Raw genomic sequence first — 15,133 nt, forward strand, 5'->3', positions numbered from 1 at the left:
TTTCAGCCTCCCCCCTTCCACCTAATGGATCTGGGGGAGTCGGTCAATAATCTGTTCCTAGATCTGTAGCTCAGCTGGTAGAGCACGGCGCTTGTAACGTCAAGGTAGTGGGTTCGATCCCCGGGACCACCCATACATAAAAATGTATGCACGCACGACTGTAAGTCGCTTTGGATAAAAGCGTCTGCTAAATGGCTTATTATTATTATTATTATTATTAGATCTGTGTCTAAGCTGGGTAACTTCTATCCAGAGTATATTTTCTACCACATCTTACTGCATCCTACTGTTAACTCTATTGCGTTACACTAGTGCCTCATCCTGCCCTGTGCTCATGCTCCTCCTCCCCAGAGGGTGGCGCTGTGGCGGAGGCGGCTCACATGGAGGGAGTGGCCCAGCAGACTCTACACTACACCCTGGCCAACCAGGCTGTCCAACAGGTCCAGATCCACCGCATAGGAGAGGACGGACAGGTCCAAGTGGTGAATGTCACCGTCTCCCCCCACTGTCTGCGTCTCCTCTCTCCTTCCTGCCCCACTGCCCTGATTTCTCTCTGTTCATCTCTCTATCTCATCCTCTTTTGCTTCCCTCTCATTCTCTTACCTGCCCTGTTTCTCTCTCTGGCTTACTCCCCCCCCCCTTTCTATCATTTTTGTTTCTCCTCTTGTGATCTCTCTTCTATTTCTCTCTGTCGCTCTTTTCTCTTCTCTTTTTCCCCTCTTTTCTTTTGCACTCCCCATCTCTCTGCCTTCGGTCTCGGTTCTTCTCTCCACAAACCCCTGTGCGCGCACACACACACACACACACACACACACACACAAACACACACCTTTCCTCCAGTTCCTTAGTCATCCAAAGGTCCCAGATTGAGTCTCTTATCTATGTTGTATGGGGGTTAGATCATCTCACCCTTCTACACCAAGACTGTGTACAATGCTCCACAGGAAGACGGTGTGTCAGTATAGCAGAGTTCCATCATGCATAGAGATTGGATGACCTTATACAGAGGTCACACTCAGGTCCACTGCATCACTATGGGTGTGTGGGCCAACAGGAAGTAAAAAATATAATATATTTTTTTAAAGAGCAGCAGTAAAATAACAGTAGCGAGGCTATACACAGGGGGTGCCGGTACAGGTTAGTCGAGGTAATATGTACATGTAGGTACAGTTAAAGTTACTATGCATAGATAATAAACAGAGAGTACTGCACCATAAAAGAGGGGGTGGATGGGGGTGACGACGACAATGCAAATAGTCCGGGTAGCCATTTGATTAGCTGTTCAGGAGTCATATGGTTTGGGGGTAGAAGCTGTGAAGAAGCCTTTTAGACCAAGACTTGGCGCTCTGGTACCGCTTGCCATGCGGAGAGAACAGTCTATGACTAGGGTGGCTGGAGTCTTTGACCATTTTTAGGGCCTTCCTCTGACACCGCCTGGTATAGAGGTCCTGTATGGCAGGAAGCTTGGCCCCAGTGATGTACTGGGCCGTTTGCACTACCCTCTGTAGTGCCTTGCGGTCGGAGGCGGAGCAGTTGCCATTCCAGGTGGTGATGCAACCAGTCAGGATGCTCTCGATGGTGCAGCTGTAGAACTTTTTGAGGATCCATACCAAATCTTTTCAGTCTCTTGAGTGGGAATAGACTTTGTCGTGCCCTCTTCACGACTGTCTTGGTGTGTTTGGACCATGATAGTTTGTTGGTGATGTGGACACCAAGGAACTTGAAGCTCTCAACCTGCTCCGCTACAGCCCCGTCGATGAGAATGGGGGTGTGCTCGGTCCTCCTTTTCCTGTAGTCCACAATCATCTCCTTTGTCTTGATCATGTTGATGGAGAGGTTGTTATCCTGGCACTATGGTGTTGAATGCTGAGCTGTAGTAAATGAATAGCATTCTCACGTAGGTGTTCCTTTTGTCCAGATGGGAAAGGGCAGTGTGGAGTGCAATAGAGAGTGCATCATCTGTGGATCTTTTGGGGCGGTATGCAAATTGTAGTGGGTCTAGGGTTTTTGGGATAATGGTGTTGTGAGCCATGACCAGCCTTTCAAAGCACTTCATGGCTACAGACGTGAGTGCTACGGGTCTGTAGTCATTTAGGCAGGTTACCTTGGTGTTCTTGGGCACAGGGACTATGGTGGTCTGCTTGAAACATGTTGGTATTACAGACTCAGTTAGGGACAGGTTGAAAATGTCAGTGAAGACACTTGCCAGTTGGTCAGCGCAAGCTCGGAGTACACGTCATGGTAATCCGTCTGGCCCTGCGGCCTTGTGAATGTTGACCTGTTTAAAGGTCTTACTCACATCGGCTACAGACAGCGTGATCACACAGTTGTCCGGAACAGCTGACGCTCTCATGCATGCTTCAGTGTTGCTTGCCTCGAAGCGAGCATAGAAGTAATTTAACTCATCTGGTAGGCTTGTGTCACTGGGCAACTCGCAGCTGTGCTTCCCTTTGTAGTCTTTAATAGTTTGCCACATCCGACGAGCGTCGGAGCCGATGTAGTACGATTCAATCTTAGTCCTGTATTGACGCTTTGCCTGTTTGATGGTTCGTCGGAGGGCATAGTGGGATTTCATATAAGTGTCCGGGTTGGAGTCCTGCTCCTTGAAAGCGGCAGCTGTACCCTTTAGCTCAGGGCGGATGTTGCCTGTAATCCATGGCTTCTGGTTGGGGTATGTATATACGGTCACTCTGGGGACAACGTCATCGATGCACTTATTGATGAAGCCAGTGATTGATGTGGTGTACTCCTCAATGCCATCGGAAGAATCCCGGAACATATTCCAGTCTGTGCTAGCAAAACAGTCCTGTAACTTAGCATCTGCGTCATCTGACCACTTCTTTATTGACCGAGTCACTGGTGCTTCCTGCTTTAGTTTTTGCTTGTAAGCAGGAATCAGGAGGGTAGAATTATGGTCAGATTTGCCAAATGGAGGGCGAGGGAGAGCTTTGTATGCGTCTCTGTGTGTGGAGTAAAGGTGTTCTAGAGTTTTTTTTCCTCTGGTTGCACATTTAACATGGTGGTAGAAATTAGCTTGATAGCCTGAGTGCCAGTCTGTCTGTGCTTTCATGGCAACTCTGTGTCAGTTATTGCCATGCCAAATTGAGGGGGAAAATAATGTTTATAAACATTATTTGAAGATTGCTGTGACGCCAGTAAGACTGTTTTGGCTTGACAATGACAGCAAAAGAATTGGCAAGAGCACAAACCAATCTGGGATCAGGCTAGCAGCTTGACTCTGTTGTAAATGCTTAGACGTGGTGAAGAGGCAGAGAGCGTTATGGGAAATGCTGCTAATATTATAATCTATGTTAGGTCAGAGTGTGCTGATGCTGGCCGTGCCCCACGCAGACTAAAACGCTTTCTCAAAAGTCCGGAACCGGTTTCAAAAAAAGTTACTATTTATTTGGGAGAAGTATAGTTGTGCATACAACGACAGGCTAAGCGCAGGCTAAGGCCAGAATTCCACCCTTGCGGACTATTAAAAAGTAAACAATCATTATTTGTGATAAAATTGAAATGTTTAGTTTTGTGTTCATCTCTGTTGACCCAGAACTAAAATCTTGCGTAATTTGGTCAGATGCTAGTCTGTCCATGAGAGATTTGTTTTGGGTTAATATCCAATGAAAATGCAATATTATCATGTAGAAAAATGACATTTTCAAGTGATCTTCCTGGTTAACTCCTATTTAAAAAAAGAATAATCTGTTATCGATAGTGCAGGGTTATTAAAGTCTGACATTATCCCGGAAAGAGAGTGGGAGGGAGAAGGAAGGAACTGGGTGGAGAAGGAGGGATGAGAAGGAAAAGGTATTAGTGAGTAGACCTGGGTTAAACTATTTGAAATAATTGATTGAGCTTGCCTGGCTTAATGGACCAATGTAGTATTCCTGAAACCCGTATGTGTTAACGGTGCCACACACACATTGTGAGTTCTTGTTCTCTCTCACTTTCTCTCTTCGCTCTCTCCATTATCAGATCCCTCAGGGACATCTCCATATTGCCCAGGTGCCACAGGGGGAAGAGGTGCAGATCACACAGGACAGTGAGGTAAGTGTTTATTTCTGTCAGCCTGTCTGTCTATCCGGGTATCCCAGTGAGTGACTGAGGGCACTTTAATAGCCAGTATTAAAGTCATTAGGCAGAGTTCACCGTCAACAGATGTTAAATGTTAACAGTGCTTGTTTAAATCTACCGCCTGCCTATGCATGGGTTATTATACTATTTGTTTCCAAATAATACCCAGATTGCCCATGTCTCTCACCAGACAGCCTCACATGCACACAATGGCTTGGCTCTTTGAGAATCTGACCCAAAACCACAGTGTCTGAGGAATAGTTATCTGCATCAGCATTATAGTTAAACATTTTTAATAATATGTGGGGTAGATATTTATTTTGAGGCGACATTCTACGCGCACACACACACACTTGAGTAGATGTATACATACACATACTTGAAAATATACACATGCACACATACTTGCAACCATCGTGTGTACACAAACAAACACCTGCACTCATGCAAATAGGGCTGACACACCGACCAGGTATTCTACGGAGGTTCCTAACATATACAACCAAGACACAGGGAGAAAGAAAGTTTGAGAGAGACTGAGGAAGAAAAGCTCTAAAAGCCTTTCCTGCTCTTTGTGATCGGACGCCAGAATTTTATTTTTTTCACTCAATGATTTTGTTTGTTTTGGGAGTTCAAAGCATAGCAACAAAATCCCACTTCTCCCAACTGTCACTCAGTGTGTTTTCATTAGGAACAGGGCCCTCCTCATCAAAGCCATTGGTTTCAGCATGTTGGAAAAGGAAATAAAGCTATTTGGGACGGATTACCATGCTGCCTGTCCATATGGCAGCTCCGACAGCGTTAAATATGAAATACAATTAGGAGTGAAAACAGCACAGAGGGAATATAGCTAAATTGGGCTTGTTTTTCATGTGGTCTTGTTAATGTCATGGTCTCTGTGTGATTTGTTTATGCTGTGTGAGTGAATGATGCTGTGATCGGTATGCTTATTATACAGCATGATTAGTGTGTGTTTACAAAATGTGTGTGAGACTGTGATGCACTCAGGCTGTCTGAATGATCCCTCTCTTCTCTCTTTCAGGGGAACCTTCAGATCCACCAGGTGCATGTTGGGCAGGATGGACAGGTAAGTCCCTTCACCCCCTGCAGTAACTTTATCCTTAAGTTTCATCACGGAAAACACTTTAAAACGTTTTTGCAACAGAACACGTGAAGTCCAGGTACCTCCTCCGTTTTAGGCCGTTTTCTTCAATTTGGTGCCTAATGAACACGACCCATGGAGGTTTAAGGTTTAAAGTTCCCACAGATTCTTCATTAATTCTGGGTTACCTCAGTGTGCTGTACCCCCTCTTTCCTGCAGACCCCACAAACACACACCGAGAGGAGCTAGCTCTCCATCCCTGTCTGGTCTGCCTCTCACTCTGGCTCTCTCTCTCTCTGGCTCTTCCTCTCTGGCTTCTAATCTTTCGTTCCATTGCTCTTTCTCTGTCTTATGTGCCTTTCTCACTGTCTGTGTCTCGCATGCTTTCTCAACTTCCTGTCAGTCTTTCCCCCCACCTCCATCTATCCAACCTTCCCTTCTCTCCTCTCTTTGTGGGTAGAGGAGAGGATGGTGTGTTTAGTACAGAAGGCTCTGTTCTTCCTGTTTCTCTGTTCTTTCCTCTGGGATCAAAGGGAACCTCCTGATCAAAGCACCAGGGCTGTGTGACGATCGCAGATCATACATCACAGATGGGCGCTGTGCAGACCAGGGCATTATTTCATATTCATGATCTCGATCGTCTAGAAGCCTGGTCGTAGAGGAAGTGGCTCGCTATCTTTCTCACGCTCCCTAGAGCGTTTTTCTTTCTGAGGACAGGTGCGTGTGTGCACAGCACCGTCTTTGTGACGTTAACTCTTTCTCAGCTTATGAGATCTGCTCTTCCTAAACCCAAGCAATTGTTCAGCCAATTAGCTCATCCCTTATTCCAAGGTGCTGTCATTATTTGGAGAGCAGCTAAAGTTAGGTAAGGAACTCCAACAGTCCTGGTAACTCCAAACACCAACTTCTGTCATTAACACTAGATCCTGCCACACTGTGTAAACAAACTATGTAGTGCACTGAAGAGCAGAGTGTGTCTTAGATCTGTGTCCCTCACAGTGCCAGAGTGTAGCTTGACTAGGGCTGCGTCTCAAATGGCACCCTATCCCCTATAATATAGTGCACTACTTTTGACTACATAGGGAATAGGGTGCCATTTGGGACGCACCCTAGCTGTGTATAGGGACTTAACAAGGCAGGGCCCTATCCCCCTGGCAGAGCATGGAAGCCTTGTCCAATAAAGACCCTCTCTTTTCTTTTCCTCTTAACGTTATTAATAGATTGCACCTCTGTCACGCCATTGTTATGAACCTTCTCAAGCTGAACTCTATTGGCGGCGCTATAGTGGTGCCTTAAAGTGGTGCCTTAAGCCCAGTCATTCTGGACGGATGCTAACTACTGTTTAGTCTAAATTAAACTATAGTGCCTGGAAATACGATGACATTGCTAAAGTAGTCAAATATTTAGTAGGAAACAACTTTGCCAGCGTTGTCAGATTTATTTTTCACAGATGGCAATATTGCCATTAACTAGCAACGTTTGTCAAAAATCGCTAGCAATGCTAACGTTAGCTAGCTAAAATCCGGTGGCCTCCCCCCAATCTTAGCTAGCTAGCTAATGTTATACTGCATCTAAAGCCAATCTGGTGACGTCAAAAGGTTTTCCTACTAATTATTTGCCTCATTTTGAATGTCATTGTATTTGCAAGCCACTGTAATGCACTTTTGATGGAATCTTCATCAGCGCCCATTGACGATGCATTGAGTAGAATGGTCAGTCGGGCATCAGTCCAAAACGAACATTCAAAACGATATTGTGACGAAACATGCAGACCATGAATAGCTCTTATTTTTATTGTGTCTGTAAAATTATATGAGGCCAGCGCCAAAACAAACACACAGTGAATTATTCTTCTAACCTTGTGTTCTGGGTCTGGCTTTTCACACACCCACACACACAGAGACATGGCACACATGCACAAACAGTGACTCAATGGCATCTTCCCTCCTTGCTAGTGTGTTTTCCCAGGGAGTGAGACAAGAATAGCACTAGCTGACTCTGTCAGTTTTGTTCAAATGAGAGCGTGGTGTTTTTGTGTTTGTGTAATTGCTCTGAACGTTGATGCAACCCAGATCAAATGAAAGGAAGGACACTCTCTCACACACACACACACACACACACACACGGAAAAGGCACATAAGAACGGCGCGTGAAGTTGTTTCATTTGAGTCACTTCTGACTCATGAGTAACTTCAAATCAAAGTTTATTGGTCACAGTTTTGCAGGCGTTATCGCAGGTGCAGCGAAATCTTATGTTTCTAGCTCCAACAGTGCAGCAATATCTACCAATAACAATACACACCAGTGGAGGCTCCTCAGAGGAGGAAGGGGAGGACCATCCTCAGTGAATTTCTGAGATTTTTGTTTTTTTATAGTGAAACATTAGTTACCCTTTTTAGATAAAACTATACTAAATATATTAATGTCACCAAATAATTGATAAAAACACACTGTTTTGTAATGAAGGTCTACAGTAGCCTCAACAGCACTCTTTGGGGTAGCACCATGGTGTAGCCAGAGGACAGCTAGTTTCTGTCCTCCTCTGGATACATTGACTTCAATACAAAACCTAGGAGGCTCATGGTTCTCACCCCTTTCTATAGACTTACACAAGAATTATAACAACTTCCGGAGGACGTCCACCGACCTATCAGAGCTCATGCAGCATGAACTGGCATGTCCATCCAATCAAAGGATCAGAGAATGAATCTAGTACTGAAAGCATAAGCTACAGGGAGCTAGCACTGCAGTGCATAAAATGTAGTGAGTAGTTGACTCCGAGAGAGAAAGACAATAGTTGAACATTTTTGAACAAATTAATTTCTTCAAAAATGAAGGAGAAGAGAGCGAGAGCTAACTTTATATTGTATTTTTTTCACTTTCACTTACTTAGCTAGCGAATGCAGCTAGCTAGTTTAGCCTACTCAAACATCAGTCTCAAACAGAGAGGGATGCTATGTTAGCTAGCTGGCTATGGCTAGCCAACACTGGAGCTCTTCCAAGTCAAGGTAAGCTTTTGGTTTTATAAATGTATTGCAACCAGGGCCTGCCGGTGTAACTGCTGAACTGCTTACTGACTGTACACTGTACTGCATGATTGTAGCAGGTTTACTAACACATTAGTTTTAGTATCTATGTTGACTAGCTATGACGTTAGTTGATATGGTGACAATGATGTAGGCTGTGTGTCGAGGTTATGATATGAAGGTTTAGCTTGGAAAGTTTTTTTCGACCTGGTCACAGACTGCTGACGTGTTGTGCACTGAAGTCCACAGTTGGAGGGGAAAAGGTGAGAGGAAGCGAGCGGGCAGATGCGAGAAGGAATTATACAACGAGCAGATCATGCTGTTTGTATGTGGCTTCTATGAAAGTGAAGTGTGTTTGCATGTGAGCAGGGGTGTTTTCCTTCTGCCGATTCTGTTGACAAACGTTTCTTAAACGGAAGCAGACAGAAGGAAATGGGGATAAATATACCTGAATTTCTCTAATAGAAACTCTTGTTTGCAACTGTTGGACTGATGATTACACCCTAGATCAGCTAGATGCAGGCAAGAGTGTGCAAGGCGGTATTGAATGTCACGGTCTGTCACTTTGATTACTCAAATTTCTCTTGACCTGTGCACCTACATTGTAAACTTTCATTCATAGGCTAGGTGGGTATAGGGACAATTTTAGTGTCATCTAGTAGCCTAAACCTATAGACGTTACATTGAGCTGGGTAAATGGAATATGAAAGACAGTCATCGAATATGCTGTAATAGAAATAAGGCCATGTATATAAATAAAAAATTGTCCTCCCTAATCTTAAATGGCACTGACCGCCACTGATACACACATATATGTGAATGGTGTGTATGGACAGTTTAAGTGAAGACACTTTTATAAGTGAAGTCAGATTTATCCAAATAACTCTACTTGATTGCATTTCGGATTGTGTTCTGTTCATTGGGTGTTGGTAATGCTCGAACATGGTGAGAGCACAGCACACATTGTCAAAAGACCATAGAGAAATGTGTCCATTTGCAGCATATCCATTTGGGCCTGTGAATGAATCTGCTACAATCTACAAGGCCTGTTTCTGAGTAGGCAGGCTACAGCTACACTTAGCCTGAGTGAGCAGTATCCCACTGCACTGGAGGAACAATGACATCACACAGAGACTATGCTAGTGTAACTTATAGCACACTGCTGGAAGACTTCCACATCTCCACCCTCCCTCCTCTGCTCTCTTATCTGGGCCTCTACTCCCTCCCTTTCTCCGTCCCTTGTTCTTTTCATCTCCTTCTGCTATAGATAGACTGACCCTGTCAGGCAGAAGCTGGGCGCTTCCCTCTGCACCTCTCACTTCCTCTCCTCACAGCTGCTGACTGCTGCCCTCTGAGGTGCAGTGGGGATGCTATGTTTCATGTGGTGACGGATGTTTCTGTGGCGGTGGGATCCACAGTGGTCGTTTGGGGGATTGTGGCTTGTGTAAGGGGCGTGTATTCATGGTCCAGACACAACAGTTGAAGTATAGGCCTGTGTCATTGCAGTGGTGTGTAACATACTGGGGATTGTGATTCCCTATCACAGGTCTGGAGGCTAGTTAATGGGTGAGGGTTGACAGTCTGCTCTGGAGTTAGAGGGGAAGAGAGAGCGGGGAAGACTGAGAGGGTTTTGGCCAAACCGAGACAGACGGAGACAGTTAAAAAGTTATGACTGGTGCAGACTGCCCCAATCTTGCCCTCTCCACCCTTCTGTGACTGTCATAGTTTCTGGACATTTACTGCCTGCTAAGAGACAGCAGCACAGTATATCACTTATCGTGTGTGTGTGTGCATGCCTGTAGGTCTGTGCACTCGTGTGTGTGTGTGTGTGTTTCCATTCCTCATAGCCAGCTTACCGCCAGTCGATGGCTGTTGAGGTCTGGGCAGGGCTGGATGGTGGATCCAAGCAGGTACGATTTAAAAACTCATTCATGATGCTGGAAGAGCAGGCTGGCCTGTGAAACCATAAAGAAATACACTTTTACAGCACTCCCCCCTCAGCCCTCCTGGAACCTCTTATCTGCTGTCCGCTCTGCTCTAACCATACCCTGATGGACACTGAATGTGAGAGTGAGAGGGCTCTGTCACACACACTAGACATCCTTACCCCACACCACCGGGAGCTGAACAACATCTCACTCCTGGAGAACACCATAGACCTCACCCTCTAAATTTACTGGCTCGTTCTTCCAAGTCTGTGTCATTCACTGAGGCTCTACCAGAACATTCAGAATCCACAGGGGTCAGTGAGGTCTCCCTCCCTCCCTGTCTTTCTCGCTCTCGCTCCCCCCATGCAGCCTCCGGTAGAGCCTCGGACCAGGCCTCCTCCTCTCAGGCAGATGTTGCGTAACACCTGGAACATCCTGAGGTTCTGCTGTTGTGGATCAGCAGTGGGAACCGGGTCAGGGATCAGTGGTCCTGGCCAGACGGCTTAGTGTGTCCTGGAGTCTGTCCAGAACCCCAGTCCCCTCTCACTTCCCCAGGCCCATCTGTCTGTCAGGGCCTGTATACACCAGAGGGAGAGAGAGGTAGGGAGGGGGGAAATGGGAGGGATAAGTGGATTGGAGGGAGGGAGGGAGGGAGGGAGGGGAAGCTGGCAGGGGAGAGAGGGAGAAATTGAGGTACAGATTAAGAGGGGGAGGATGGAACAGGTAGAGGGAGATGAGATTAGGGGGAAGCAGCAACATATCGTAGCATGGCTGTTTGGAGCTCAGCTCCCTCTGCTTCTAATCTGTTGCTTCCCTCTGGGGCTCTGGGCTGGACTCTGGCTGGACTGCACTTAGCTCATGGCCCAGAGAACACAAGAAAAGCACCAGGAGATGGCTGCACTCAAACTAGTAAATGCCATTTGGCAGTTTGTGTGTGCGCGTGCGCTTTTAGAGTTCACAAGCACGTGTATGAGTTTGTGCTTGCTTGTTGGTGTGTGTGTGTGTGTGTGTGTGTGTTTTTAATAGCAGGTTGACATCAGTTCCTCTCACAGATGGCTGAAGTGAGTTTGCTACAGATTAGGCCTAGGTGTGGACCTTCAGTCACCATCTCTCTACTGTTACTAATGTTTGACACAGAGCAGATGCTGAGGAGGTCCACACGGTTAAGCACACAGACTTAGAACATAAGACACTCCGGATCGAACCGCTAGACCACAGCCCATACTGATATTTAATCATCCTATTTCTCCCTGTCCAAGAATGTTGTTGATAATATCATGGGAGAGCTTGTTGAGCATTTTGGGATCCACAATGCAGGAGGGAAAGAGAGGGGGAGACAGAGAGGGTGGCGAGACAGTTGGAGATAGAGTAAATGGAGGAGGGAGCCAGCGTCCATGGAGGGGAGGGGGAAGAGGGAGTTGGATAATTGGAAACAGAGTGATATACATACAGAAATACATTAAACATGGGACATAGAACATGCATGTTAGCAGTGTAGGATTTAAAGCTGGTGCTATTACAGAGGATCCCATTTCAAAGGAGCTGTGTTTTTAGGGAGCCTGCACTATCTCATATTGACCTATGGCATTATGGGAGGAAGATAAGGGGCTTTCCCTCAGATCACAGATCATTCTCTTGATCTCCAAGATCACAGATGGAGATCACAGATCGCATGCCAAAATGTGTGTCTAGTTGGTGTTTGCTTTGCTGTGTAAGTGTTAGTGCCTATATCATTGTGTGACGTTTATGTATCTGTTTTTCAGTGCGAGTCTGTGGGGTGAGTCATCCGTGTGTGTGTGTTTTTGTACTGGGCATAGCTGAGAGGTACTCGATGTCCCTGGTAGTGTGTTAACAAGAACCAGATGTCTCTGGTAGAAACTTTACTGTGCCTGGAGCACCACCACCACACCCGATCTCTAGACTCCTGCTGGGTTCTAGCCCACAGCCACCCCACGAAGATGCACCACAGCAGGGCTTAGAGTGTCTCAAATGACACGTTATTCCCCATTTAGGGGTTAATCGTAACTACTACCTAGTGCGTTTTAACACGTAGTTTTGAGCTTTAACACGTAGTCTTTTCCTGTGTTTGGTCTGGACTGCATTCTCACCTGGCTCGAACCACACCATGGTGCGAATTGAATCGGACCAAGATCACCCTTTTTGAGTAAACCACGGTGCGTTGTTTAGTGTGCTCCCGAGTTGGGATAGTGTTTACACCAGTCCAAACGAACCGAACTAAGGGGGTAAACGCACCAAAGTTCTGAAAAAGTAGGTGTGAAAGCCCCCTTAGTCACATCTTTCCTTAGTCATGCATTGATGTCAATGAGACACGAAGTGAAAATGTGACACATTTTGGTAAAATTCCTCTTCCTTGAAGTTGTCTGTAGGCGAGTAGTGATGGCATCCACAATAATCTGTTGTTTACTTTTGCCACAGCCAGGGGGTAGCATCATTAGCATCTTCCCCCCAAAATTATGTAATCCATGTTAGCAAAGCTGCATTGCAAGCTGTAACTTCCTCAAAAACACTTAATACTACGTGTCGATACTTGAGAAGAACCTGTCCATGTTTTCTTTCCTGCAGGAATGTTATTTGTTGCAGTAATATCTGAATATTCCAATGCTCTGATAGTTCCATCAAGCCACCGGTGAGTTTCGCAGCTGGTAATCAATCTGCGTCGGAGTGCCCAACAGAAAAGGAAGCATACAATACAACTTTATTGTCCATGTTACAGCAAACAGACCGATGTGGCTGTGAGAATACATAAGGAAATAGCTCCAGTTTTGCGTAACAAAATTCCTGTGACTATTTCAGAGGTATGCATGCAAATAAAAAAATTAAAACGAACTACCAAACTTAGTTTAAAGTTTTTTTTGAGGACGTTTCGGCTTGCAATGCAGCTTTGCTAACATCGTTACCATGAATTACATGCATTTTTTGGGATGATGCTAATCATGCTAACCCCTGGCTGTGACAAAAGTTAACAACAGTTTATTGTGAATACTGTCACTACTGGCCTACAGACACAACTCAAGTTTGTATCTGTAGGCCAAAGAGGAATTTGACCCCAATAAATTCTGGGGGATGAACTATCCCTTTAAGAATACACAGCCAATAAACACACGTTCCATCCCATCCCGCTTTGATGACTCAAGCAAAGATGATGAAGAGGATCCCTTTAAAAGGGTCCATCTTTTGTTTTCTTTTTCTGATGAAGACTGCTCGTATAAACGGCAGTAAAAACACTGAATGATGCCTCTTATCAGGATAAAGAGGCTTTTATTTATGTCTGTAAATAAGCCAGAGATGTTCTTTCATGTAAGACAGTTGTATCGTGGGCCATGTGGGCGTTGTGTGAAAAGCACGGCGGCGAGGGTGCGGCCCCTCCCTGCCAGGCTCCCTCAGAGCGGGGTTGCAGGAGGTTGCCGGGAGGCCATCTAAACAAACAAGCTAATTAGAATCATGATAAAGTCATCATTGTAAATAGAATGATTTTAAAGGCCCTCGTAAAAATGCATCTGTCAATCAGCTAGGCCAAGCTAGATTTTTGAGCCCAAGAACAGACACGAGTGTATATAGTACACTGGGGGCCTGCCTCCTTAAAAGAAAAAGGCCCTGCTGAATTACAGATGTTATTTCAGTCATCGCAGAGGCCGACCGAAGGCCTTTGATAATACTGGTCCTCGATCACAATTCAAACCGATCTGGTTGAGTCAAAATCACACTAGCCTCGACTGAAACTGACTCTGCATTCTACTGAAAGGTGTGGGAGTAGGAGGAGAGAAAACATATAAAGCAGGGTTAAATTTAATGAGGTGTCAAGCCTGTGTTTAGGAATGGTGTCATCAAGTGGGTGGATGAGAAACACTGCAGCGGAGTGTGAGAGTAAGTGCCTTTTAGGACGGATGCAGATTTACAAAGGTTAGGGCTTTATTTTAATTTGTATTTCTGCAACTCCTAACTCCTTGCTGCCTCCTCTCTCGACTATTAAGATGGTGGTTACATGACAGTGCCAGGAGTTCTTCCTTACCACCTGACGATAAAAAAAAAACACTTGAGCCTACCTAGTTACAGTGAGGTAAAAAAGTATTTGATCCCCTGCTGGTTTTGTACGTTTGCCCACTGACAAAGACATGATCAGTCTATCATTTTAATGGTAGGTTCATTTGAACAGTGAGAGACAGAATAACAACAAAAAAATCCAGATAAACGCATGTCAAAAATGTTATATTGATTTGCATTTTAATGAGGGAAATAAGTATTTGAACCCTCTGCAAAACATGACTTAGTACTTGGTGGCAAAACCCTTGTTGGCAATCACAGAAGTCAGACGTTTCTTGTAGTTGGCCACCAGGTTTGCACACATCTCAGGAGGGATTTTGTCCCACTCCTCTTTGCAGATCTTCTCCAAGTCATTAAGGTTTCGAGGCTGACGTTTGGCAACTCGAACCTTAAGCTCCCTCCACAGATTCTCTATGGGATTAAGGTCTGGAGACTGGCTAGGCCACTCCAGGACCTTCATGTGCTTCTTGAGCCACTCCTTTGTTGCCTTGGCCGTGTGTTTTGGGTCATTGTCATGCTGGAATACCCATCCACGACCCATTTCCAATGCCCTGGCTGAGGGAAGGAGGTTCTCACCCAAGATTTGACGGTACATGGCCCCGTCCATCGTCCCTTTGATGCGGTGAAGTTGTCCTGTCCCCTTAGCAGAAAAACACCCCCAAAGCATAATGTTTCCACCTCCATGTTTGACGGTGGGGATGGTGTTCTTGGGGTCATAGGCAGCATACCTCCTCCTCCAAACACGGCGAGTTGAGTTGATGCCAAAGAGCTCGATTTTGGTCTCATCTGACCACAACACTTTCACCCAGTTCTCCTCTGAATCATTCAGATGTTCATTGGCAAATTTCAGACGGGCCTGTATACGTGCTTTCTTGAGCAGGGGGAACTTGCGGGCGCTGCAGGATTTCAGTCCTTCACGGCGTAGTGTGTTACCAATT

At 45.5% G+C, this 15,133-nt stretch overlaps 1 protein-coding gene across 4 annotated transcripts in view; it reads left to right on the top strand.

The window, feature by feature from the left end:
• LOC121577010 (protein BANP) overlaps window positions 1–15,133 on the top strand; it is a 55,044-nt gene that overhangs the window by 24,674 nt on the left and 15,237 nt on the right. For 3 of the 4 annotated variants that reach the window (XM_041890688.2, XM_041890686.2, XM_041890689.2), the window contains 3 exons: window positions 352–482; window positions 3,979–4,050; window positions 5,120–5,164. In XM_041890688.2, the coding sequence (XP_041746622.1) occupies window positions 352–482; window positions 3,979–4,050; window positions 5,120–5,164 (248 nt within the window). The remainder of the gene's footprint in view (window positions 1–351; window positions 483–3,978; window positions 4,051–5,119; window positions 5,165–15,133) is intronic. The other variant, XM_041890687.2, reaches the window with a different exon arrangement.

The sequence above is a fragment of the Coregonus clupeaformis genome, chromosome 11, assembly GCF_020615455.1.
Source record: "Coregonus clupeaformis isolate EN_2021a chromosome 11, ASM2061545v1, whole genome shotgun sequence".
Taxonomy (NCBI): Eukaryota; Metazoa; Chordata; class Actinopteri; order Salmoniformes; family Salmonidae; genus Coregonus; species Coregonus clupeaformis.